The sequence below is a fragment of the Ascaphus truei genome, chromosome 4 (genome assembly GCF_040206685.1).
Source record: "Ascaphus truei isolate aAscTru1 chromosome 4, aAscTru1.hap1, whole genome shotgun sequence".
NCBI classification, from domain to species: domain Eukaryota; kingdom Metazoa; phylum Chordata; class Amphibia; order Anura; family Ascaphidae; genus Ascaphus; species Ascaphus truei.
The window spans coordinates 311,646,151-311,671,840 of NC_134486.1; the positions used below are offsets into that span (position 1 = coordinate 311,646,151).

Genomic DNA, 25,690 nt, shown 5'->3' on the forward strand with positions numbered 1-25,690 from the left:
CCTTTAAGGGGTTGGTGCAGCTCCGTGTGGCCGCGCCTCCGTGTAGCTGTGCTTGCGGGCGCGTGACCGAGCGTAGCCGCCGGCCCAAGAGTAGAAGGGGAGTTTTGGCGTGCGCGTGGAGCTGTGATTGGCGTTCCGGAGAGAGGCTGCCTGCGTGCCGCGGGGCGACCCGGCGGAGCTGCAGGTGAGTGGGGAGCACGCCGAGGGCGTGACTCCCAGACCCTTACAGTGTAGGGGGGAGAGAGAGAGAGTGTGTGTGTGTGTGCATGGGAGTGTGCATGGGAGTGTGTTTGTGTGTGCGCATGGGAGAATGTGTGTGTGTGTGTGTGTGTGTGTGTGTGTGTGTGTGTGTGTGTGTGTGTGTGTGTGTGTGTGTGTGTGTGTGTGTGTGTGTGTGTGTAGGGGGGAGAGAGAGAGTGTGTGTGTGTGCATGGGAGAGTGTGTGCATGGAAGAGTGTGTGTGTGTGTGTGTATATATACCAGAAGTGTCACATCACCCCACCCCATCACCCCCCCCCAATCACCCCACCCCCCAATCACCCCACCCCCACCCAATCACCCCCCACCCCCAAATCACCCCACCCCCCCAATCACCTCACCCAGTCACCCCGTCACGCCACCCAGTCACCCCGTCACCCCACCCAGTCACCCCTTCACCCCACCCAGTCACCCCACCCAATCACCACATCACCCCACCCAATCACCCCACCCATATATATATATATTGAGATACAATCACTGTCTCTAGGTCATGGAATAGTGCAGCTAGTGGACTTTCCAGCGCATGCAGGAGGTTAAAGTCCTCTGTAGAAGCTTGCAACAGCTGCAACTAATTGAGTAGGCTGGACTCCTGATTACACAGGGAGTTAAAAGTCAGGAAATGGCTTGCACAGAGAGAGATTGCTTTTCCCCAGGGAAGAGAGGAGAGAGAGCTTCCCAGCTAAGAAGAGGCTAACACAGTCGCCTAGACCCGCTGGACGGTGGTCACGAAGTTTGTGCTGAAGCAGGGATGTCCTGTCCATAATATTGGAACTACAGAGAAGATGGATTCTCTGAACTCTCACAGGGTCCTAAGGGAATTGCCTGGAACCCCAACAGAAACAGATAAGAGATAAACACTATCTTGACGTGCAGACTATATTGATCATCAGCTCTCATCCGCAGATCACCCCCTCATCATCATCAGATCACCCCCTCATCAGCTCCCCATCATATCTCTCCCTCATCAACTTCATCATCAGATCTCCCCATATCATTATCTCTCCCCCCATCCTCCTTCTCATCAGGTCTCCCCATCATCACCATGATAAGCTCTACCCCTCATCATCAGCTCTCCCTCTCATCACCATCACCAGCTCTCCAGCTCAACACCATCTCTTCTCCTCCTCATCTCCCCCTCCTTCTCATCACCATCATCTCTCCCCCACATCGTCATCAGCTCTCCCCCTCATCATCACCACAAGATTTCCCCCTCATCATCAGATCCCCCCTCTTCCTCCATGCTTACACTGGCGACACTTTATTCGAGCTCGGCTAGTCCCACGAATTCGGGTATACCCGGGTGTATTGAGGTTTGTGACTGTTTTCTGCCCGAGTGCATTGAGGTATTTTCCACGCAGGGATTGAAGCATTTTATTCCCGCTGGCTGCAATACTGCACAGTATATATTTATATACTGCATTACAATTCATGAATTTATGCCATCTGGTAGACACGCGAAGCATTGCAGCCTATTAAATCCTAATCATTATCATTTAACAGATCAGCCGCCCGTCAGCCAGGCATGAACCCAGGCTGGGAAGGCAAACGCAACGGGGCTTGTCAGAGGTGAGGAGCGGCGCATTCCAGGTATCTGCCAGGTACATACTGGGTATTTGCTCGAATAAAGTGTGTCGGTGCAGTACCTGTAATAGAGACAGTAGAAAGAAGAAATAGTCCTCCAGCACACAGACTCAAGCTGTCATCCCAGGCATACAAGATGGGAAAAGAAGGAAAACAAAAGGAAAAAACAGAAACTCAATGGTATAATAGAAGTTGAACCAGATATATACTATACCCTAGATATAAGTAACATACACTTACATGTGCCTAGGTTATATAGGGGTACAGCACTACCGTCAGTGATGAAGGTTTTACCGAAATGCGTTTGATGAATTTTCAGCACTACAAGCCACCGTCATCCACTGAGACAGCAACCGTCCAATCAGGCGCACACTCCCACGAACGTCTGTGCGCATGCACAGACTGTGTCATAGGAAGGAGTAACATCGGAAGGCTCCAACCAGGCTAAACACGTCGGGGAACCACCATACCATACCAGAACTCAAGGGAGTGAGGACGGCTGAAACGGACACCACGCAAACTCCAGAGCATTAAAGGAGAAGTGAGAGACGTGGAAGAGCTGGTCCGAGGTGGACAAAGACAATGCTGGAAAGCTATTCACAAATGCCCATGTGAATTTGCTGTTTGTGAGTGCATCCTGTTTTAACTATCTATTGTTATTACATTTTATTATGCCATATCCTTTTTTCTTTCCTTTTTTTCAAGATAACTTTTACTCAACGTTATAAAGTATATATACCGCTGAACTCCTATAAGACCTAGGCACATGTAAGTGTATGCTACTTATATCCAGGGTATTGTATCTGGTTCAACTTCTATTATACCATTGAGTTTCTGGTTTTTCCCTTCTTTTCCCATCTTACATGACTGGGATGACAACTGGAGTCTACACGCTGGAGGACTATTTCTTCTTTCTACAAGCTGTTTCTGGAGGGATTGGAACTACCTCCTTGGACTCTAGCAGCGGGACTCTGAGTACATTATTTATTTTACATTTATAAAGTTATATTTTTGATATTGTCTTTGTATTTATTGATATAGATTTCACTAAGTCCTGGTAGGTTGGTTGGCGCTACTTCACATCTCCTTTTAACTATAATAGAGACAGGCAGGGGGAGATGTTATGCAGCGGCGGGAACCTAGAATTAAACAGAAAATAAGCCGGCAGATGAATCAGCAGTTGTTACACAGACAGAGCAGAATGGCTATTGAGGAGCACGCTCTAGCAGCTGACACCGGAAGTAAGTAAGATTTCCGGGTCAGACCACTAGAGCGTGCTCCTCCCCTTTCATCCTGCTCTGCGTGTGTAACAGCTGCCGATTCCTCTGCTGGCTTATCTTCTGTTTAGCGCCGGTAGCCCGCCGCTGCATACCATCTTGCTTCGCCTGTCTCTATCTGAAGAGAGACAGATGGGCCAATGACAGACACACACACACACAAAGACACACACACAGTCTCACACACACACCGTCACACAGAGACAGACACGCAAACACAAGGAATGCACAGTTAGTATAAATTTAGATGTAAAAGTAGCTAAAACATGGGCGGTGGGTGCTGAGCGCGCGTGTTCCAAATCAAACTTCTTTGCGTTTTCTCACTGAAATTGTGTTCTGATTTTTAATTAAAAACATCACCATCACAAATACAATTTCTGTGACAAAACAGTGACAAAGGATAAAAGACAAAGAAGTTTCACTTAAAATGTGCGTGCTCCGAACAAACACCCTTTATTGGTTTGCCAATAAAACTTAATAAAAGTACAAATATAGGATAAGCATCTGTCAATTGCCAATAATACTTAATAAAAGTACAAATATAGGATAAGCATCTGTCATCCAAATTTAGCATAGGCCGAACTTGAAGGACACATGTCTTTTTTTCAACCTTACCCTATGTAACTCATGAGTATATCATGTTGTATTAAAGATAGTAACCCTAACCCTAACCCTAAAAAAATACTGTGTTTAAAAAAATCAGTTCTTTGAGTATCACATTTTTTTCAGTTATATGCAACACTTTGGCAGTTGAGTAAAATGCACTAAGAAGTAAAAAATAAATAAATAGAGTTGTAGGAAATCAATTAACGGTCTTGATTTTTTTCCAGTTACCAAAATGTATTTCAAAGAGCACTACGTCTACTTTATTTTCACAGTCAATTTTCACTTTATTGCAGAGAACAGGCTACGTACTTCCAAACTCTGATCTTTTTAAATTAAGTATAAGGCCGATGTATAATTGCTATTAAAATAAAATTAACTAATGAATTTGATTGAATATTTCATATTACAAGTAAAAAGTTTATTTCTGCATTGTTCTTTAAAATGTGATTTCCTTCATTATCCTTGTTTTACATGAACATTTCCTCTGCAGGGGTTTCTTCTTCTTCTGCTGCTGCAGTGGTTTCTTCTTCTGCTGCTTCTTCTGCTTCAGGGGTTGCTTCTTCAGCTGCTTCTTCTGCTGGTGCAGGGGCTTCTTCTGCTGGTGCAGGGGCTTCTTCTTCTGCTGCTGCTGCTGCAGGGCTTGCTTTTTTTGCTTTTTTTACTGCTAATTTAGCTGCTTTTCCTGGTGCTGCTCCTTCAGGATCTGCAGTTGTGGCCGCTGCATCTCCCACTCCTGCATGTTCTGCCCTTATTTTTCTAAAAATGGATTTAATAGGCTTCCTGTGAAAACAAAATAGAAATGCATAATGCTGAAGTGATAACTGCATTACATAAATCAGATTTAAAATAGGTATTTGCTTTTTTTGTATTTGTTTCAAGTAGAATTCCTTAAAAAAAAACAGAAAAAAAAACATTGAAATAAATCACTCTGGTCCATTTGAAAGAGTCAATTTTCTGTCTGTTACTATCCCTTTAATAATTTGTTAACCCTCATGCCACTTTGCCATGGGAAATGGCAAAGAATACCAATATGTCATGTCTTTGTGAATTGATAAGTGCAGTACATCATGGCCATTTATCCTATCGTTTTCTGCATAAACAGAAAATAAAGAAGCCCCAATGCACATAGTTACATAGTAGATGACGTCTGAAAAAAGACTTCCGTCCATCAAGTTCAACCTGTGCTAAATTTAGACAACAGATATTTTATCATATCTATTGATCCAGAGGAAGGCAAACAAAACCACAGAGTCACATCATTCAATAATATGTCATAAGGGGAAAAATAAATTCCTTCCTGACTCCAAGAATTGGCAATCGGATTAATCCCTGGATCAACATCCTTCCCATGTATACTTATTTGGTATATCCCTTTATACATTCCCTATCTAAAAAGATGTCCAACCTTTTTTTGAACAAATCTATTGTATCTGCCATCACAGTCTCCCTGGGTAATGAATTCCACATTTTAACTGCCCTTACTGTAAAAGAAGCCTATCCTTTGTTGCTGGTGAAATCTCATTTCCTCCAACCTTAAGGGATGCCCCCGAGTCCTTTGTACTGCTCTTGGAATGAATAGTTCTTTTGAAAGCTCCTTGTATTGTCCCCGAATATATTTGTAGATAGTTAACATTTCCTGTTAGATGCCTCTTTTCTAATGTAAACAAATCTAATTTAGCTAGCCTCTCCTCATAAATTAGATTTTCCATACCTTTTATTAATTTTGTGGCTCTTCTCTGCACTCTCTAATTCCATAATGTATTTTCTTAGGATTGGTGCCAAAAATTGTACTCCATATTCAAGGTGTGGTCTTACTAATGCTTTGTAAAGGGGCATAATAATGTTTACTTCCCTTCCATCCATTGCCCGTTTGATGCAAGATAAGATCTTGTTTGCTTTTGCAGCTACTGCATGACTTTGGGCACTATTGCTAAGCCTACTGTCTACAAGCACTCCTACTTCCTTCTCCATCAAGGACTCCCCCAATTTATCCCCATTTAATTTGTAATTCGCCTTTTTATTCTTGCATCCCAAATGCATAACCTTACATTTATCTGTATTAAACGTCATCTGCCATTTACCTGCCCACGTTTCCAGTCTCTCCAAGTCCTTCTGAAGAGAAATTACATCCTGCTCTGATTCTATTACCTTACACAATTTAGTATCATCAGCAAAGATGGAGACTTTGCTCTCGATGCCAACCTCAAGGTCATTAATAAACAAGTTAAAAAGCAGGGGTCGAGTACCGATCCCTGAGGTACTCCACTCACAACTTTAGCCCAACCTGAAAAAGTTCCATTTATGAAAACCCTCTGTTGTCTGTCCTTTAACCACATGCAATATGATAAATTATTTTGTGTATTTATATATTTTCTTCCAGAACTATAAGTCATTTCATTCAATCTTTTGGCCACAACATTTTGAGCCTACCACCACATCAAGTTGTGTCCTGAGTCCTTTGAATTTCGTCCAGTCCATAGCGAGAAGTTGAAACAAAACAATGATATACTGTAGTCAATAGCAAGGGATGTGTGACATGTATGCAGAAGGGTGTTACAATTAGGAAGCACTATGGCTTGGGCTTATATGTGCAATGAGTAAGCTACAATGGAATTAAATTTGCTTGAAAACCCCCCAGAGATGCCCTAAAAATATCTGAACATTTAAAATAAAATAAAAATGATGTGTGGTTAAGAGCAAGAAAAAAATATACTTCTCAAGCGTATGGCTGCAGCAAAGATTATTTTAATCTTTCTCCGTGGGGAAGAAACCACTAAATGGGGACTATGCACAAAGCTGTGATAAGTGGTTTAATGGTCGATAAAGGCCCTTATTGTGCGATACTGCCTGCTCTGTGATTCACTAGGGTTAGTAATAACACTGCAGTATCTCGCAATAATGGTTGGTTAATGACTATTAACAGCCAGAGCCAAAAAAGTTGTGCGACAGGCCAGTATTAGCTATTCACAACGCTGTGATAAGCTGATCGACCTTAAAAATCTCTCAATGTTTTAGCACCACCAAAATTATACAATTCAATCAAAACAAATCACAAAATAAACACACCAAAAATAAACCACAATTAAAAAGCAAACATCAAAAAATAACAGAAATAAAAAAATTAGAAAACACAAAACAAATCCCATAATCCCATAATTAAAAATCAAAACACAAAAGAAGCTTCTGCTTCCTTTCCCTTTAAGATGATGTCACCAAAACCAAAATGGCTGCCATCACATGGTACTAGAACCAATAGGATTGGGGGTCATCCTATTGGTTGTAGTAAACCAGGTGATACCGGCACCCCCTACCGGGGCCTGTATCTCGGAAAGTACGGGGTCCCGAGGCTGAAATGAATGCGGTTCAGCTCAGGAGACCCCCTGCTGACGTACACTATTATCAAAATCAATGTTTTAACTGCACGATTGCCTGTAAGAGCCGTGCATGGAAATGCTCTTCCAGGCTGCATTTTTCAGTCGCTGCTCGCTAGGATTTATAGCGTGATAGCACTGATAACAAAAAAAACTAGTCGTGCGATAATGCATTTCAATCTTTCAAAAAAATGGCGTTCATTCTTAGTCAATACTATTTTTGCCCACGTTTTTGTACGTGATAAATCAATGAAAAGTAATTCGACAGTGCACTCATTTTATCACAGTTTAGTGCATAGGCCCCAATGACTACTGCTATTATCTGTGTGAGCTTAGACCTGCTCATTAAATAGGGATGGGATTGGTGAGCTCAAACTACGAGGAGAGGCCACCTACAAAAGTAGCAGACGTTATTGCACCCGTTAATGCAACGTGTTGCGTTAACATTGACGAGTTCGTTAACAGCAGCGCTATTGAAAACAATGATTAATGCTACTGTACATTTATATCTCCAAAAAATCATTGCAGCATCCATAAGCCAGTAAGTATCTTTTTTTGCACTTTTTAAAAAAATATTTAGGGCATCTTCGGCTTTTGAGAAGTTTTAATTGCACCATGAGAGGTAGAAGAGGAAAAACGGTCACTACTTCCCAGTGAACCAAACAAGTAGTTATTGAATAAAAAGTTCTTTATTTCAAAAGGCTGAGCATCATGCAAACACTCTGACGCGTTTCATCCCTTAGAAGGGACTTTTTCAAAGAGTATATTAGTGTATTAATTGCACCATGCTCACGCATAGCACATAGTGATCCTAAATGTTAAAAAATTTAACCCCTTAGAGCAGAGCTTTCCAAACTGTGTATCCCGACACGTTAGTGTGTCGGCTGCAGTGTGTAGGTGTGTTGCGCCGAGAAACCTCTGAGCGGTGCGCAAACGGGGGACCTGGGGGGCGCAAGATTATTTAGGGGGGGCGCAGGCGGTCGGGGTGCTTTACCGGGCCGAGCGCTGTCCCCTCGACAAAACTGGTCACCAGAGGATGACAGGCGCGCGCTGGGGGAAAATAAATAAATAAAAATCTCCCTACCTGATTGGTTGGCACGCAGCCAATCTCTATCTGAGCGGCACAGTGAGGAGGCGCCTTTTCCTGCATGGAGCGAGTATGGTAAGTACAGCTCCATGCTTTCTTTAGCGCCGATTTGCCCCCCCCCCATGTCCAATTTGGTCCCCCCCCCACTCTCCATGTCCGATTTGGCCCCCCCCCTGCTCCGATTTGCCCCCCCATGTGTGTAAGAGTGTGTGTGTGAGAGTGAGTGAGCATGAGAGAGAGTGTGAAAGAGTGAAAGAGTGAAAGAATACAGACACCAATCCACAGCCAGTCATAGTCACCCACCCACGCACCCCAGTGTCTGCCACCCATCATCTCTTTAATTTATGTATGTGTCTGTATCTCTTATAAGGGGTTAGTTTAACCTTCGGTTTGTTAGTAAAACTGAATTACTGCGTCGCAAAATGATCCATGTCTAAAAAGTGTGTCACCAACATGAAAAGATTGGAAAGCTCTGCCTTAGACAACACATACATATATGACACAACGATTGCAATTGACTATATCACTGTTACTGTATATTTAATATTTTCTCTACGTGGAGAAAATTCAAAGGAAAAATTGATAGTGTAGGAACCTGCTTAAAGAGTATACCTTGTTGTGGTAGCATGCTTCACATGTTTTGGCCAAAATATTGAACTAAATATCTCATACTCATTACACATACCGTAAATAGATATTATTTTGTACCCCGGACATGCGAGCAGTAACTCAATGTATTTTCCCTGATACAAGATTTTATAAATAAATATATACTGCCTTATGATAAGAAATTATAGATATTAACACAATAATTTCTCATATTAGATGTGCACTGTGGCTGCTTTGTTTTCTGATATATATATGCATTGTTGTGTGAAAAAGAAAGTACACCCTCTTTGAATTCCATGGTTTTATATATCAGGACATAATAACAATCATATGTTCCTTAGCAGGTCTAAAAGATAGGTAAATACAACCTCAGGTGAACAACAACACATGACATATTACCCTGTGTCATGATTTATTTAACAAAAATAAAGCCAAAATGGAGAAGCTGTGTGTGAAAAAATAAGTACAGCCTTACTGCTTCCATAGGAATTAAGATGCTAAGTAGCACACAGGTGCTGCTAATCAAATGCCCTTGATTAATTGATCATCAGCAAGTGTGACCACCTCTATAAAAGCCGAAGTTTTAGCAGTTTGCTGGTCTGGAGCATTCAGGTGTGTTAGCACAATGCCAAGGAGGAAAGACATCAGCAATGATCTTAGAGAAGCAATTGTTGCTGCCCATCAAATCTGGGAAGGGCTATAAGGCCATTTCCAAACAATTAAAAGTCCAGCATTCTATAGCGAGAAAGATTATTAAAAAGTGGAAAACATTCAAGACAGTTGCCAATCTTACCAGGAGTGGACGTCCCAACAAATTCACCCCACGGTCAGACCGTGCAATGCTCAGAGAAATTGAAAAAAAAAAAAAAGTTACATCTCAGACTACAGGCCTCAGTTAGCATGTTAAATGTTAAAAGTTCATGACAGTACAATTAGAAAAAGACTGAACAAGTATGGTTTGTTTGGAAGGGTTGCCAGGAGAAAGCCTTGTCTCTCTAAAAAGAACATGGCAGCACGGCTCAGGTTTGCAAAGTTGCATCTGAACAAACCACAAGACTTCTGGAAGATTGTCCTTTGGACAGACGAGACCAAAGTGGAGATGTTTGGCCATAATGCACAGCACCATGTTTGGCAAAAAACAAACACAGCATATTAGCACAAACACCTCATACCAACTATCAAGCACGATGGTGGAGGAGTGATGATTTGGGCTTGTTTTGCAGCCACAGGATCTGGGAACCTTGCAATCATTGAGTCGACCATGAACTCCTCTGTATACCAAAGTACTCTAGAGTCAAATGTGAGGCCATCTGTCCGACAGCTAAAGCTTGTCTGAAATTGGGTCATTCAACAGGACAATGATCTCAAGCACACCAGCAAATCTACAACAGAATGGCTGAAAAAGAAAAGAATCAAGGTGTTGCAATGACCCAATCAAAGTCCAGACCTCAACCTGATTGAAATGCTGTGGCTGGACCTTAAGAGAGCTGTGCATAAACAAATAAACCTCAATGAACTGAAGCAACGTTGTAAAGAAGAGTGGGCAAAAATTCCTCCACAACGATGTGAGAGACTGATAAAGTCATACAGAAAACGATTACTTCAAGTTATTGCTGCTAAAGGTGGTTCTACAAGCTATTGAATCATAAGGTATACTTCGTTTTTCACACATTGGTTTCTCTATTTTGGCTTTATTTTTTTAAATAAATCATGACACAGTGTAATATGTCATGTGTTGTTCATCGGAGATTGTATTTACCTAATTTTAAGACCTGCTAAGGAACAGATGATTGTTATTATGTCCTGATATGTAAAACCATAGAATTCAAAGAAGGTGTACTTTCTTTTTCACACCACTGTGTTTATATATCTATATATATCTAGATATATAAACACAGTGGTGTGAAAAAGAAAGTACACCTTCTTTATATATATATATGACCTCTAATTGGTACTATAAGGTACAGTTGTAGCAAGACTGTCTTCGACGTCACAGAGAAACAACTAAAGTCTGTGACACCCGGGACAGTGTCTGCTACGATGGAGCTACAGGGGGGCAAATGCTTCTGAAAGGGACCCCCCACCGTGTGAATCCTTAGGTGTTGTGACCGCAGTCAGTCACATAATCTGGTGTGGCATTGGCCCCAAAGACATTAAGGCTACATCTGTATATAAATATTTAATATTGTGGATATGGGTTTTTGGAGCTTCCAAAGATTGTGTAATTTTCTGGACAATAGATAAATATGTTCTAAAGAAAGCTTCATTAAACTTTTAGGTGCATACAGTATGCATCAACGCAAACGTGGAACAATTCTGGGGAAAATAACTGCATCCCAAAGAAACATGCCCTATTGAAATCAATTGGATTTTTTTTTATACATCTTGTACAGTTTAACCCCCCCCAACATTGCTCCACTTTTGACTTTATTCATAGACCCACTTGACATTAATTTAAACACACAAATGCACATGAACCTTTTAACCAAACCTGGAAGGGTCACAGGAATATATATCTATCTCATATGTTAAGGAATATTTTGCTGGCCAGTCCATGAACAATGTGGTCACATGAGTTTTTCCTTTCTGCTTAGTGCTGCTTTTCAGAAGAATCTTATAGAGTAGACACTGGGAGCATGTTAGATCTTAAAAATAAATAAATGTACAAATATATAAATATTGAGATTAATTATCCACCTACCAGTATTTTACAACGAGGATGGGTACAATGACGGCAAAAAGAAATACCAAAGCGCCAGCAAGAGCGAAAAGTAGTACAGGGAATCCGCTAGTTTTTTTTACTTTTCTTGATTCAAGTCCTAATGAATAAAAAAAATATATATATAATTTCAGTATTTTATATATTTTGTTAAAAAGTCAGTTCAGCCCTCTTGTAACATAAAAGCCATTGTTTTTATTTTACACTAATTGAGCCTCACTTTACACATATAATTTGTGGACAGGTATTACACACCTACCTGTGTTTTCAATGCGGTCGCTGCAAGTTAATTGTGGCTTTTATGTATTGAGGAAATGAAAGATATGTTCTTTACTTAATTTACTAAAGAAAAATTATTGGAAATGCCCATTGATTTTCATATGTCAGAATTTGCCTTTGTAACCTTTTGTTCTGTAGTTCAGGCTTCCGGTAAACAAATTATGATCCTGGAAAGTCATTGAACATGTTGCATTTTCATAGAATGACTGCACATTATTAAGTCCACCACTTTTTTTTAAATTTACTTAGGGACTCAAGTTGCTGTTTTATGTAACCCCTTGACTCAGGATGAACACACAGCAGGTAATTGATGACCTTCCAACAGTACTGAACATTGAAGGAGCCATGTTGAAGAAAGCTGTGTTAGAGAATCTCTGGAGTCAGTAAAGATATCAGGAGAGTGGAGACTGCAGGGCTATGTAATATTGTGAGGAGGGAAATTGGTTGAGTTAAAGCAACTTTCGGCTATGATCAAAGATTCCAGTTCTCATTGAAAAACTAGTAATACCTTCTTCCTAAAGGCCTCACGAGGAAAGTAGTGTTAACCGCATTTACGAATATTGACATAGTGATGGAGAAAGGCAGGATTTACACCCTTAGTAAAGATTGAAGTTCTGGGTGTCCAATAATGTTGCAGAAACTTAAGAACCCATTGAGTCATATAATTCGTATCGGCAATTCTTGCAGTAACATGGCAATGTCCAGGTTCCTTATGAATGTAATGGATCTAGAGATACCACACTGCGAAAAGGGATCATTGAATGTCAATCTTAAATACAGAAAACACTTGTGTGCATCTGTAGCTCTCACTACCTCCCAAAGCATGTTTCAGTCGCTAAGGCTCCGCTGCCTCAGACCACGCGCCCGCACTGCAGACAGGCGGCGCGTGGAGAGGCACTTGACTGCTATATGCAGTCTGTAGGGAGCGGGGGGTGTGGTTTGAGCAGTGGACTCTCCGTGCTGTTCAACCCCCCCCGCCCCACACACAACACATACATACACGCACACACTTCCCCCCCCACCTTTTGACACTCCCCCCCCTACCTTTTGGAGGTGGGTGAAGCTGCCTCTAACTCCAGACCCGGCGCTGATTTGCTCACCAGCGCACAACGTGATGCGTCACCGCTCAGGATCGCAATTCTCTTGCATCCCATGGCGGCTGACGCGTCACAGCGCGTAGTCAGCCGTGCAGCAAGGGGGGACTGGGATCGGCTCGGGAGGATACCCCTGCTGGTAAGTAACATGCACGTGGCTGCGCGCGCCGCCGGACGCAGCGGGACCAAAGCCTTAAATGTGGTAAAATAACAGAGGTAGGAGTAGGTGATATAATACCTTTTATTAACCCAACAAATAGTTGACATGTTATACAGTAAGCTTTCAAACCTCTCAAGGTTCTTCATCAGGTATAACTTTATTTATATAGCGCGTTTCTCCCAATGGGACCCAAAGCACTTTGCAGTTACAAAAAGGAAGAAAACATTTAAGGTTATAAAAGAGACCAAACACAAGAAAAGATACAATACAGGATGGGCTGGTACTGTAGCTATTAATTGCCAGATAGGTTGTGGTTCATGAATTAAATGCCAGGGTAAACAGGTATGGATGAATGATAGAAACAGGATATTATGTACAGATTTGTAGAGAGATATCTAGTTATGATAGATATATGGGGATGAAGCGAGATGTTATGATGAGGTGGATGCTGGCAGGATAGTGTGAAAATTAAGGGGCCTATGCAGAGAGCAGCGAATTTTAAAATTGGCGAATTTATTAAAAAGTAGCTTTTTTGGAGAGTTTTAATCTCCATATGCAGAAAAGTGCGAATTCTCCTATGTTTAACATGGATGCGTGTGGCGAGTTTAAATTGGCGAGATGCGCGCTTCAGAAATGTGTTAAAACAAATTCGCGGCTTTTTTTTTCCCTTTGCAATGGCCGCGAGCGGCAGTTTTTTCTGGCGAGTTAAAACTGAGACAATCGCGCCATTTTATTGGCGCGAACAGCCGCTAGATGCCGTTCGCGCCTCTCTGCATACGGATATTTTTAAAACTGGCGAGATTGAGGTTCTCGCCAGCCGCGAGGCGAGTTTTATAACTAGAAAAGAAAAATTGGCGCGTTTTTCGGAACTCGCCATTTTCTGCTGCTTTCTGCGCGATTTGCTCCAAAAAATGGCGAATTTCGAAATAGCGCTGCTCTCTGCATAGGCCCCTAAGTGTTTTCTGTTTAATTTTGAAGACTGAAGTTCATCCTTGCTTAATTCAAAGTTGAATTCACACTTAACATACATTGAAGTCACAATAAGGTAAAAGCAATCGTCCATCTACATCATTCTGTATAATTGAAATAGCAGTTTCATATTCTGTGTTAAATAGCTTTACAAACGTAGAGTCAAAAATCTTAACCTGATCCTCCCACCCCCATCCCCCACAGTATAAAATGTCAAAGATTATATAAAACATACCACTTTTCATCGGTGTCTAATAAAGTGTTAATATCTAACTTACAAAATAATGTAGCAGGGGCAAACTACATACATATGTGATTAAGATTAAAAAAAAAAAAACCTAATGGCAAGTGTTGTCTATATACTGTAGGCTCTATTGTTACCAATGTTTATTATTTTTATTTATTTTTTAACTTCAGAAAATATTGATATGCTTTAGTTGTAGCTTCTGCCGCATACTGATTTACAATTGATACTTTCAGATACAGGTAAATAGAACAAGTTGCTTGAGGGAAGAAAAGCTAACATATAAGCATCTCAAATTCTATCTGCAAAATTTTACACATAGAAACAAGAGAGCTTCACAATTTCTAAAGCAGCAATCCCAACAAAAAGATAGGCTACACTGTTTGTAGCTGTATAATATTTAATATTAATGTTTCTTTGTTTGAACGTCTGCCTCTCAGTTAGAGAGTTTGAAAACGATGTTTGAAGATGCAGGATATTGATCCATATTCACAAAGCAGCCTTAAATGAGTGAAAATAATACCTTGGTGAGCTTGTTTCCTTTTTGGTTTTGGAGATTTGGTCATGAAGGGCATTTGGATTGTCCCTGCTTTGGAGACGAGCAGTAAGAGGTTAATCTGATACCTTGTGGGAGAGAAAGTGGCTTGCGCAGTGGACACTTCTGTTGCTGATTTCAACAAAAAATAAAATCTACCAACACCATGTAAATTGGTCATTAACACCAAACTTAGGGAATGTGTAATATCTAAAACCTTAATCAGCTCATTTTCATCCAATTTTAGATACCAGGAGTAAAAAATGGTAATATTTTAACGGTAGTAAAACAAGATTTTGAAGTTTAGTGAATACCATGTTAATAAAAACAAGCGCTAATTTAGGCTAAAGCCACAGGTATGCTATAGCCTTAGCATACAGGTATGCTAACACCCTTTAGTGAATTTGGTTAATTGAAGGCAATGTTAGAAGATACATACTATATGAGCACGTTATTTAAGGATTTGGGAATTATAGTTAAATATAAAGAGATTTTTAATACAGACATGTTATTTAGTCTATCACCAGCTATGATATTCCAAATACACACAACATTGTGTGCTACTGAAATAGTGCAGCAAATATATTAAAATAGACAAAACAAATTATATATTTTGCATAAGCAAAATAAATTAACTGATCGTTGCATGTGCAATTTTGTTTTAGGGATGCTCTGTGTTTGAAGTTGCAATAACATTGGCTACATCAGACTACTGTCCTAAGAATTCCATTTTTAACCTTGTGTTTTTTTTCTGTATGAACACTTGATTTATAGCTATATTTGTATATATTGTGGCAGGATGATCTGTTGTCAGTGAGAAATATATTTTGTCCAGACGTAATACAAATAATACTCGTGGGTACACTGTTCGTTTATAGCAAAGTAACAAAATAAAAAACCTATTCTAGTATGGAGACTAACAAAACAAAATAACTTCTCTAACTACCAAGACTGGCCAGCTAAGTTGGTTTCCCAAACAAATACAAAAACGTGCAGCAAAAGCTCAATGGGTAGTACTTCCCCTCACCGGTATAGTAACCCAATAAGCACAGTCCTTTCCAAGGTATGTTTGCTGTACTGCTGGCCTACAGGCTAGCGAGACCAGATGGCTCCGTTTATAGGCCTCTGTCGTGACTTTTTGGAGAGCTATCCTGGATTTCTATCCCACGGGCCACGCATGAGTGATCGGCACTTGCCAGCCGCTGGTGCACATGTGTGATCGGCGTTTACCAGTCACCCATGCACATGCTTGACCGGCAAGCTCAGATCACGCATGTGAATGAGCGACCGGCAAACGCCGACAGCGAAAGAGCTGCCGGCAAGCGCTCATCACGCATACACAGTCGAAGCTTGTCGTTTTTGCATTCGCAGTCGGCAAGAGCCGATTGCGCATGCTTGACATTCTTCCCAGTTTTTGCCAGGACAAATATGGTCACCCTACCACAGGCCTCTCTCAGCCCTGTGTGTGAGACACTTGCTGTATTCTCAGACTGTCTTTTTAAACCCTGTAGCTCAGGTTAATTAGTTGCACCTGGAAGCTGCTGCCAGCGGACGTTAACCCCATCATGCTGGGAACAGAGCACACTAACCTTCTGCTGACATTAGACACTGACTGTCACAATATACTGTATATTAGCTTGTTTGTATAATAGATTTTAATCATAGGATTAATCTCTAATACAAGATTGTTAAAATGTTTAATGAGAAAAGTATGGTTGGAATTGCGAGCTTAGTGTGATAGGGTATAAAAGCCAACAGTGATTCCACTGCCTCAGACACTCCAGTCCTGACAAAATGGTCAACACGAAATACGAAGAGGGGAGTGGTGGAGGTGTGACTGGTCGGAGGTGCACAGGATAGAGAGGTGGTGCAAAGCTGTGGACCGTGGAATCTATTTCTACATGTTGTTTTCCACACAGTATATGTTCTGTGGCGGTGTTATATTTTATTTGATGTGACCACAGATTATTTTAAAAACATTTAATCATTATATGGGAGTTAACTTCTCTTGTATTTTTAAGCACCCATCTCAACTAGCTCTGAATTCTTTAATATACTACTGGGGTGACTGCTATAAGAAGGAAATCAGGCAAAGTGGGGACGTGAAGTACTCAGATGAAAAGAGCTACAGAGAAGAGACAATATACTGTAGTATTTGTTTTGTCTGAATTTTTTTTATGCACCTTTTATTATATCTTACTCCCTACTAAAAAAAAAAAACCTATAATTGTTTTTCCTTTTGTATGGCTTGTAAAGACCCCTAGTTGAGCGCAGAGATATATGTGTCTACACCAATTAATGTAATGTTTTACGCGTTGATTATAGTGGAGGCGCGCGCGTGCGTCGGAGCCTGGCGTAGCACGCGCCTGTCACTCAAGCGGTGTGTGCACTGTAGAGGAAGGCGTCACCATGTTGGTTGGCTGACATGCTTACGTCACGCAAAAAAAATAAATTATGGCCGCCCCGGTAGAGCTGCTGCATTTTGTTTGCGCAACGTGTGCAACTGAGGCTTTAGAGATTGTTACTGAAAATACTTTGTCAGTTCATACTTTTGGAGATTTTTGGTGAAAAATAAATCAGAGTACAGAAGTTGATAGATCTTATTATAATAAGATGTGGGGTAACTCCTCCCTAACTCTTGCTATTGAGTCTCCCAAAATTGGAAGCTGATGCTGGAGAATAAAGAATAAAAAAAAATAATATATGAAAACATATCGCTATTTAAAAACTAATTTGCACGCACTTTTCATGTCAAAAGTGTTCTTTTTGATGCAAAGTAGAACAGGAAAAGAAGTGTCAGCATTATAAAGATTATTATTACTCTCCCTCTCAATCCTCAGCATTCGTAAGGGATATCTACTTTCAAATTATGTTGCCACTACAGTAGTTAACCTATTTCACTTTTAGCCAGTAACGCAATACATTCTCATATCTAAGAAAATCAGTCCTGCTAGTCCAGGGTGAATAAAAAATTAAAAAACAAGCTTTTCCCTGTCGAATCCAATCTTGCACTTGCTGAATTACCATGTGAACATTAAGAAGTCTATGGGGAAAATGGTAATTTTAAGAAAGTCATTTGCAGAGTCACTAAAGTTTTTTAATTCTGGGTACCGCCATGAAGATCTCAGCTGTTTATTTGACTGGGTTAATAATTGTTCACAAATGTCACTGGAATCCTATATCTTGCTCTCTACCACTCTGTAGAATTATGTACATAAACCTACTAGGCAAACTGCAGTCGACACCAATTTGTCTTCCGATTGTTGCCTTTGCACAGTGGTGCATTTAGAGTACTCCAACAGAAGAAACAGAGCAGACACACAATTGCTATCAAATGCACGTATATAATGTTAACCGTAAGAAAAAAAAAAGAAACAAATGTGGCAAAATTGTTTTTTTTGTTTTTTTTTACAAAAGCAGTGACCAAACCTTGATTTGCAACTCAGCTTGTGACATGTTGTTGATATAGCAATACAGTACCTACAATTCCTAGCTTTAAAGAGGCAGTTCCAGGGGGCGGGTTTTTTAAAATGTATATATATATATATAGTTGAAGCAGAGGGTCTCCCGAACTGAACCTGGTTGATTTCAGCTCTGGGAACCCCCTGCTTCCAGAGATACTTACCTGGGAATTAGGAGCCAGTAGCTGCTGCCCTCGGCAAGCACGGGTCTTGTAATGGCCGCTGTTCAGATATTTCCTGGCCTGCGGGCCAAAAGGAAGCCATGACATCATTTGTGCGGCTTTCTATTGGCCCATGTGACGTGGGACCTTCAAACCTGAAACTCCTGCTTGCTTAGCTGGATCAGCTACCTGCACCTACTTCGGAGGTAAGTATCTCGGGAAGTAGGAGGTCCCTGGAGCTGAAATTAAAAGGGCTCAGCTCTGTAGACTCACTGCTTCAAATATATATATTATATATCACACACAAAAGACACTTTAAAATATTCTTTTGATTAACTTTATTACATATCTGCTTTATGTTTTGCAATATCTGAGTGCTTCTTCTTGGGTTTCTTTTTCTTTGTGCGCGTATATACAGTATATATATATATATATATATATATATATATATATATATATATATATACACACATACATACATACACACACTGTATATAAGAAAAAAAACTTTCAAATAAAAGCCGCGTGACCTCCTGTTAGAGGCATGTAGGGAGTGGCTGATTCTGTCTACCCTTACTGCATGTCTCTTAGGCTGCGGCCAGGCAGGGAGCTAGCTGGCGCTCGTGCACTGTGACGTCACGCGCTCTGCTGGGCCGGGCGATTCATGGCCAGCTAGTTGCGCGAGCAGGGGGGGCGAAGTCATGACGTCACGGAGCTGGTTCGACGTCAATAGGCGAACCGCTCACGTGACGTGCCAGCGAGCGGGACACTTAAAGTTGCTTGCTTCTGCAAGCAGCTAAGCGCCATGCATGCGCAGGCACTTGCTCATGCTGGCCACACACATTGCAGCAATGTGTTTCCTCGTGGCCAGCGCGAGCGCCCGCTCAGCATCACCCTGGACGAGGCCTTACAGACAGGTGCTGAGCAGTAGGATTCACACAGCGGGAGTCCCATTCAAAGGCAAGGACCACCGCTGTGTTAATCCCAATGGGCCATTAGTCTCTTTACCTGCACTCCGTGTGCCCAGATGAAGAAAAAAATGATTTTGTGAGTGCAGTACGACCAAACATAACGCTGCATCTGTAAATGACAGATGAGGTTTAATACAGATAAATGTAAGTTTACATATTAAATGGGGATAAATTAGGAGAATCTTTGATGGAGAAGAATTTAGCCAGTGCTTGTAGACAGCAGGCTTAGTAATCGTGCCCAAAATGTCTGAACATAATGTTGCCCCTCTGTAAAGCATTAATAAGACCACACCTTGAATATGTTGAATAGTTTTGGGCACCACTCCCATTAAAAATAAATCATGGAACTATAAAAAGTGCATAGAACACCCACCAAATTAATGAAGGGGATAGATAATCTTATTTATGAAGTGAGTCTAGCTAAATTAGATTTGTTTACATTAGAAAAGAGGCGTCTAAGAGGTTATATGATAGCTATATACAAATATATTGGGGGAAAATACAAGGACCTTTCAAAAGAACTATTAATCCCAAGGGTAGTACAATCAACACAGGATCATACTGTACTTTAAGGTTGAAGTAAAGGAGATTTCACCAACAACAAAGGAAAGGGTTCTTTACAGTAAGGGAATTCCTTACCCATGGAGACTGTAATGGAAGATACAATAGATATCTTAAAAAAAAAAAAGGTTGGACTTCTTTTTAGAAAGGTATATACCAAATAAGTAAACGTGATGGATGTTGATCCAGGGATTAATTCGATTGCCAATATTTGGACTCAGGAAGGAATTTATTTGTCCCCTTATGAGATATATTTAGCATAGGCTGAACTTGAAGTACGCATGTCTTTTTTTAACCTTATCTACTATGTAACTATGTAACCCATGAGTATAACATGTTGAATTAAAGATCGTAAAAGGTGAAAACTATAAAAAAAAAAATTATACTGTAGTAAAAAAACTGTATTTAATAAATCAGTCCTTCATTTGAGTATTCCAATATTTGATCTTCGTCATACCGCAACATTTTTTCAGTTATATGCAACACTTTGGCAGTTGAGTAAAATGCATTAAGAAGTCAATAAATAAATAAATAGAGTTGTAGAAAATCAATTAACGGTCTTGATTTTTTTCCAGTTACCAAAATGTATTTCAATGAGCACTACGTCTACTTTATTTTCAGTCAATTTTCACTTTATTGCAGAGAATAGGCTACGTACTTCCAAACTCTGATCTTTTTCAATTAAGTATAAGGCCGATGCATACTTGCTATTAAAATAAAATTAACTAATGAATTTGATGGAATATTTGATATTACAAGTAAAAAGTTTATTTCTGCATTGTTCTTTAAAATGTGATTTCCTTCATTATCCTTGTTTTAATCGGGCATGTCGTCTGCTTCGGCTGCATCTTCTGCTGCTCCTTCTGTTGCTTGTCCTGGTGCTGCTCCTTCAGGATCTGCCTTTTTGCCAGCGGCATCTGTCTTACCCGCATCATCTGCCTTTGCTTCTTTTTTTAAAATGGATTTAATAGACTTCCTGTGAAAACAAAATAGAAACGCATAATGCTGAAGTGATAACTGCATTACATAAATCAGATTTAAAATAGATGTTCACTATTTTTTGTATTTGTTTCAAATAGAATTCGTAAAAATAAAAAAAACGTGAAATACAATCACCCTGGTCCATTTGAGTAAATTTTCTGACTGTTACTATCCCTTTAATAATTTGTGAACCCTCATGCCACTTTGACATGGGAAATTGCAAATAATGCCAATATTCCATGTCTTTGTGAATTGCTAAGTACAGATTATCATGGCAATTTATCCTATTGTTTTCTGCATAAAACATCAGAAAACAATGAAGCCCCAATGCACATACAGTATGATAAATTATTTAGTTTATTTATACCTTTTCTTCCAGAAGTATAAGTCATTTAATTCAATCTTTTGGCCACAACATTTTAAGCCTGCCACCACATCAAGTTTGACCCATTCAGCAGGTTCCTACACTACCAATTGTATCCTGAGTCCTTTGAATTTCGTCCAGTCCATAGCGAGAAGTTGAAACAAAACAATGATATACTGTAGTCAATAGCAAGGGATGTGTGACGTGTATGCAGAAGGGGGTTACAATTAGGAAGCACTATGGCTTTGGCTTATATCTGCTTTTCCTAAGCAGCAATGGAATTGAAACTGGTTGAAAACACCCCAAAAATGCCCTAAAAATGTCTGAACATTTAAAATAAAATAAAAATGATGTGTGGTTAAGAGTTGGAAAAATATATACTTCTCAAGCATATGGCTCCAGCAAAGATTATTTTAATCTTTCTCCTGGGGGAAGAAACCACTCAGTGACTACAGCTATTACCTGTGTGTGCTTAGACCTGCTGATTAACTAGGGGTGGGATTGGTGAGCTCAAGCTACGAGGATAGGCCACATACAGAGGTAGCAGATGTTATTGCACCCGTTAATGCAACATGTTGCGCAAACACTGGCGTGTTAGTCAACAGCAGTGCTATTAAAAACAATGATTAATGCTACTATACATTAGTACCTCCAAACAATGTTTGCAGCAGCCATAAGCCAGGAAGTATATTTTTCTGCACTTTATTTTTTTAGATTTTTTTTAACAAATATTTAGGGCATCTTCAGCTTTTAACAAGTTTTAATTGCACTGTAGCTCACTCATAGCACATAGTGATTCTAAATGTTACAATTGTAACCCCTTAGACACCGCATACATATGACACAACCATTGCTATTGACTATATCATGGTTACTGTACAGTATGTTTAATCTTTTCTCTACATGGTGAAAATTCAAGGGGAAAAGTGGTAGTGTAGGAACCTGCTAAAAGAGTAAACCTTGATAAGGCTTAACATAGTTTGGCCAAAATATGGAACTAAATAGCCCATACTCATTACACATACCGTACATACAGTAGATATTATTTTGTACCCAGGACATGCGAGCAGTAACTCAATGAACTATCCCTGATAAAATATTTGATAAATAAATATATAATACCTTATGATAAGAAAATATAGATATTAACGTCATTTCTCATTTTAGATGTACACTGAGGCATCTTTGTTTTCTGTATATATATATATATATATATATATATATATATATATAATATATATATATATATATATATATATATATATACAGTGGTCGACAAATCACCAAAAAATCTACTTGCCGAACAAAAAAATCTACTCGCCACCTAGTACCAAACGTGTGCTGCTCGTGCCAATATTTACTCGCCCAGGGGTTAAATCCACTCGCCCGGGGCGAGCAAATGTATAGGTTTGTCGAACACTGTATATATATATATATATATATATATATATATATATATATATATATATATTCTCTAAAACGTATGTATGTAGAGGGACCATTTAACACCTCAAGTCATAAAACAGCATACTGCACAGGGGGGAGGGATAGACTTCAATCACAGATCACATTCCAGTATGCACTGTTTTAAAGTTAAAACCCTTTTGTGGCTTCATTCATTGTAACATCGCCGGAATAAGATATCATTGTATCTCGAAAGCTCGCACAAATAAAAGCATTTAGTTAGCCATAGAACGGTATTATTCATCTATTCATTTTTGATATATATATTTCTTCAACAGATGTAGCAAGACTGTTTTCGGCATCGCGGAAAACAACTAAAAGTCTGTGGCACCCGGGACTGTGTCTGCTACAATGGAGCTACGGGGGGGGGAAGGTTGGGTAAATGCTTCTGAATGGGACCCCCCACAGCATCAATCATCAGTCACGTAATCAAGTGTGGCATTGGCCCCAAAGACATTAAGGCTACATCTGTATATAAATATTTAATATTGTGGATAGGTTTTTTTTTTTTTAGCTTACTAAGATTGTGTAGTTTTCTGGATAATAGATAAATATATACTAAAGAAAGTTCCATTAAACGTGTAGGGTCATACAGTATGCATCAAAGCAAATGTGGATCAATTCAGGGGAAATTCAATAGGATTCTTTTCTTTGATACATCTTGTAGTTTTTTCCCCCCAAAATTGCTCCCTTTTTGCCTTTATTCATAGACCCATTCGACTATAATTTAAACACACAAATGCACATGAACCTTTTAACCAAAGCTAGAAGGGTCACAGGGATGTATATCTATTTCATATTTTAAGGAATATTTTGCTGGCCAGTCCATAAACAATGTGGTCACATGAGTTTTTCTTTCTGCTTAGTGCTGCTTTTAAGAAGAATCTTATAGAGTAGACACTGGGAGCATGTTACATCTTTAAAAAAAAAAAAAAAGTATGTATATATAAAAATATTGAGAATAATTATCCACCTACCAGTGCATTGTAACGAAGACGATTCCAGCGACAATAACAACAAAGACCAGAAAGCCAGTAAAAGTGATAATTATCGTAACCATGCTAATAGGTTTTTTTCCTGCTGTTCTTGATTCAAGTTCTAGTGAATAAAAATATATATATATATATATTATTTCAATATTTTATATATTTTTTACAAAGGTCAGTTCAGACCACTTGTAACATACAGTAAAAGCGATTGTTTTTATTTTTGTTCACTAATTGAGCCTCTCTTTACACATATAATTTGTGGCCAGGTATTACACCTAACTGTGTTTTCAAAGCGGTCGCTGCAAGTTAATTGTGGCTTTTATGTATTGAAGAAATGTTACACATGAAAGATATGTTCTTTACTAAATTTAGACATAATTGGGAATGCCCATTGATTTCTGTAGTTCAGGCTTCCGGAAAACTAATGATGATCCTGGAAAGTCTTTGAACATGCTGCATTTTCATAGAATGACTGCACATTATTAAGTCCACCACTTTTTAAAAATTAACTTAGGGACTCAAGTTGCTGTTTTATGTAACCCATTGACTCAAGGTGAATACACAGCAGGTAATTGATGACCTTCCAGCAGTACTGAACATTGAAGGAGCCATGTTGAAGAAAGCTGTGTTAGTGAATGTCTGGAGTCAGTAAAGATATCAGGAGAGTGGAGACTGCAGAGCTATGTAATACTGCGAGGAGGGAAATTGGTTGAGTTAAAGCAACTTTCGGCTATGATCAAAGATTCCAGTTCTCATTGAAAAACGAATAATACCTTCTAAAGGCCTCACGAGGAAAGTAGTTTTAACCGCATTTACGAATATTGACATAGTTATGGAGAGAGGCGGGATTTAAACCATTAGTAAAGATTTAAGTTCTGGGTGTCCAATAATGTTGCAGAAATTTGGGAACCCATTGAGTCATATAATTCGTATCTGCAATTCTTGCAGTAACATGGCAATGTCCAAGTTCCTTATGGATGTAATGGATCTAGAGATACCACACTGCGAAAAGGGATCATTGAATGTCAATCTTAAATACAGAAAACACTTGTGTGCATCTGTAGGTCTCACTACCTCCCAAAATATGTTTCAGTCTCTAAAATGTGGTAAAATAACAGAGGTAGGAGTAGGTGATATAAAGCACTTCACAGTTACAAAAAGGAAGAAAACATTTAAGGTTATAAAAGAGACCAAACACAAGAAAAGATACAATACAGGATGGGCTCGTACTGCAGCTATTAAATGCCAGATAGGCTGTGGTTCATGAATGAAGTGCCAGTGTAAACAGGTATGGCTGAATTATAGAAACAGGATATTATATACGAATTTGTAGAGAGATATCTAGTTATGATAGATATATGGGGATGAAGTGAGGTGTTATGATGAGGTGGATGCTGGCAGGCTAGTGTGAAAATTAAGTGTTTTTTGTTTAATTTTGAAGACTGAAGTTCATCCATGCTTAATTCAAAGTTGAATTCACACTTAACATACATTGAAGTCACAATAAGGTAAAAGCAATCGTCCATCTACATCATTCTGTATAATTGTAATAGCAGTTTCATATTCTGTGTTAAACATCTTTACAAACGTATAGTCAAAACCTTAATCTGATCCCCCCACCCCTCCCCCAACAATATAAAATGTCAAAGATTATACTGTATAAAACATACCACTTTTCATCGGTGTCTAATAAAGTGTCTAACGTACAAAATAATGTAGCAGTGGCAAACTACATACATATGTGATTAAGATTTAAAAAATTATGGCAAGTGGAAGAGTACAGTACATTCAATAAACACTACAACAAAAAGTTGTTTCTATAAAATGTTGTCTGTATACTGTAGACTCTACTTTTACCAATGTTTATTATTTAAAAAAAATGAACTCCAGAAAATATTAACATACTTTAGTTGTAGCTTCTGCCGCATACTGATTTACAATTGGTA

The 25,690-nt window shown here is 39.4% G+C and overlaps 1 protein-coding gene across 2 annotated transcripts in view; it reads right to left on the reverse strand.

Moving 5' to 3' along the window:
* Nucleotides 1-4,000: 4,000 nt before the first annotated feature.
* Nucleotides 4,001-25,690, reverse strand: part of SPACA1 (sperm acrosome associated 1) — a 205,553-nt gene continuing 183,863 nt past the window's right edge. Inside the window, exons 6-7 of one of the 2 annotated variants that reach the window (XM_075594813.1) lie at nt 11,494-11,611; nt 4,001-4,505 (exon numbers count right to left, since the gene is read on the reverse strand). In XM_075594813.1, coding sequence (XP_075450928.1) covers nt 4,193-4,505; nt 11,494-11,611 — 431 coding nt within the window. In that variant the 3' untranslated portion in view covers nt 4,001-4,192. Of the gene's footprint in view, nt 4,506-11,493; nt 11,612-20,558; nt 20,923-23,732; nt 23,854-25,690 lie in introns of those variants that run through there. The other variant, XM_075594814.1, reaches the window with a different exon arrangement.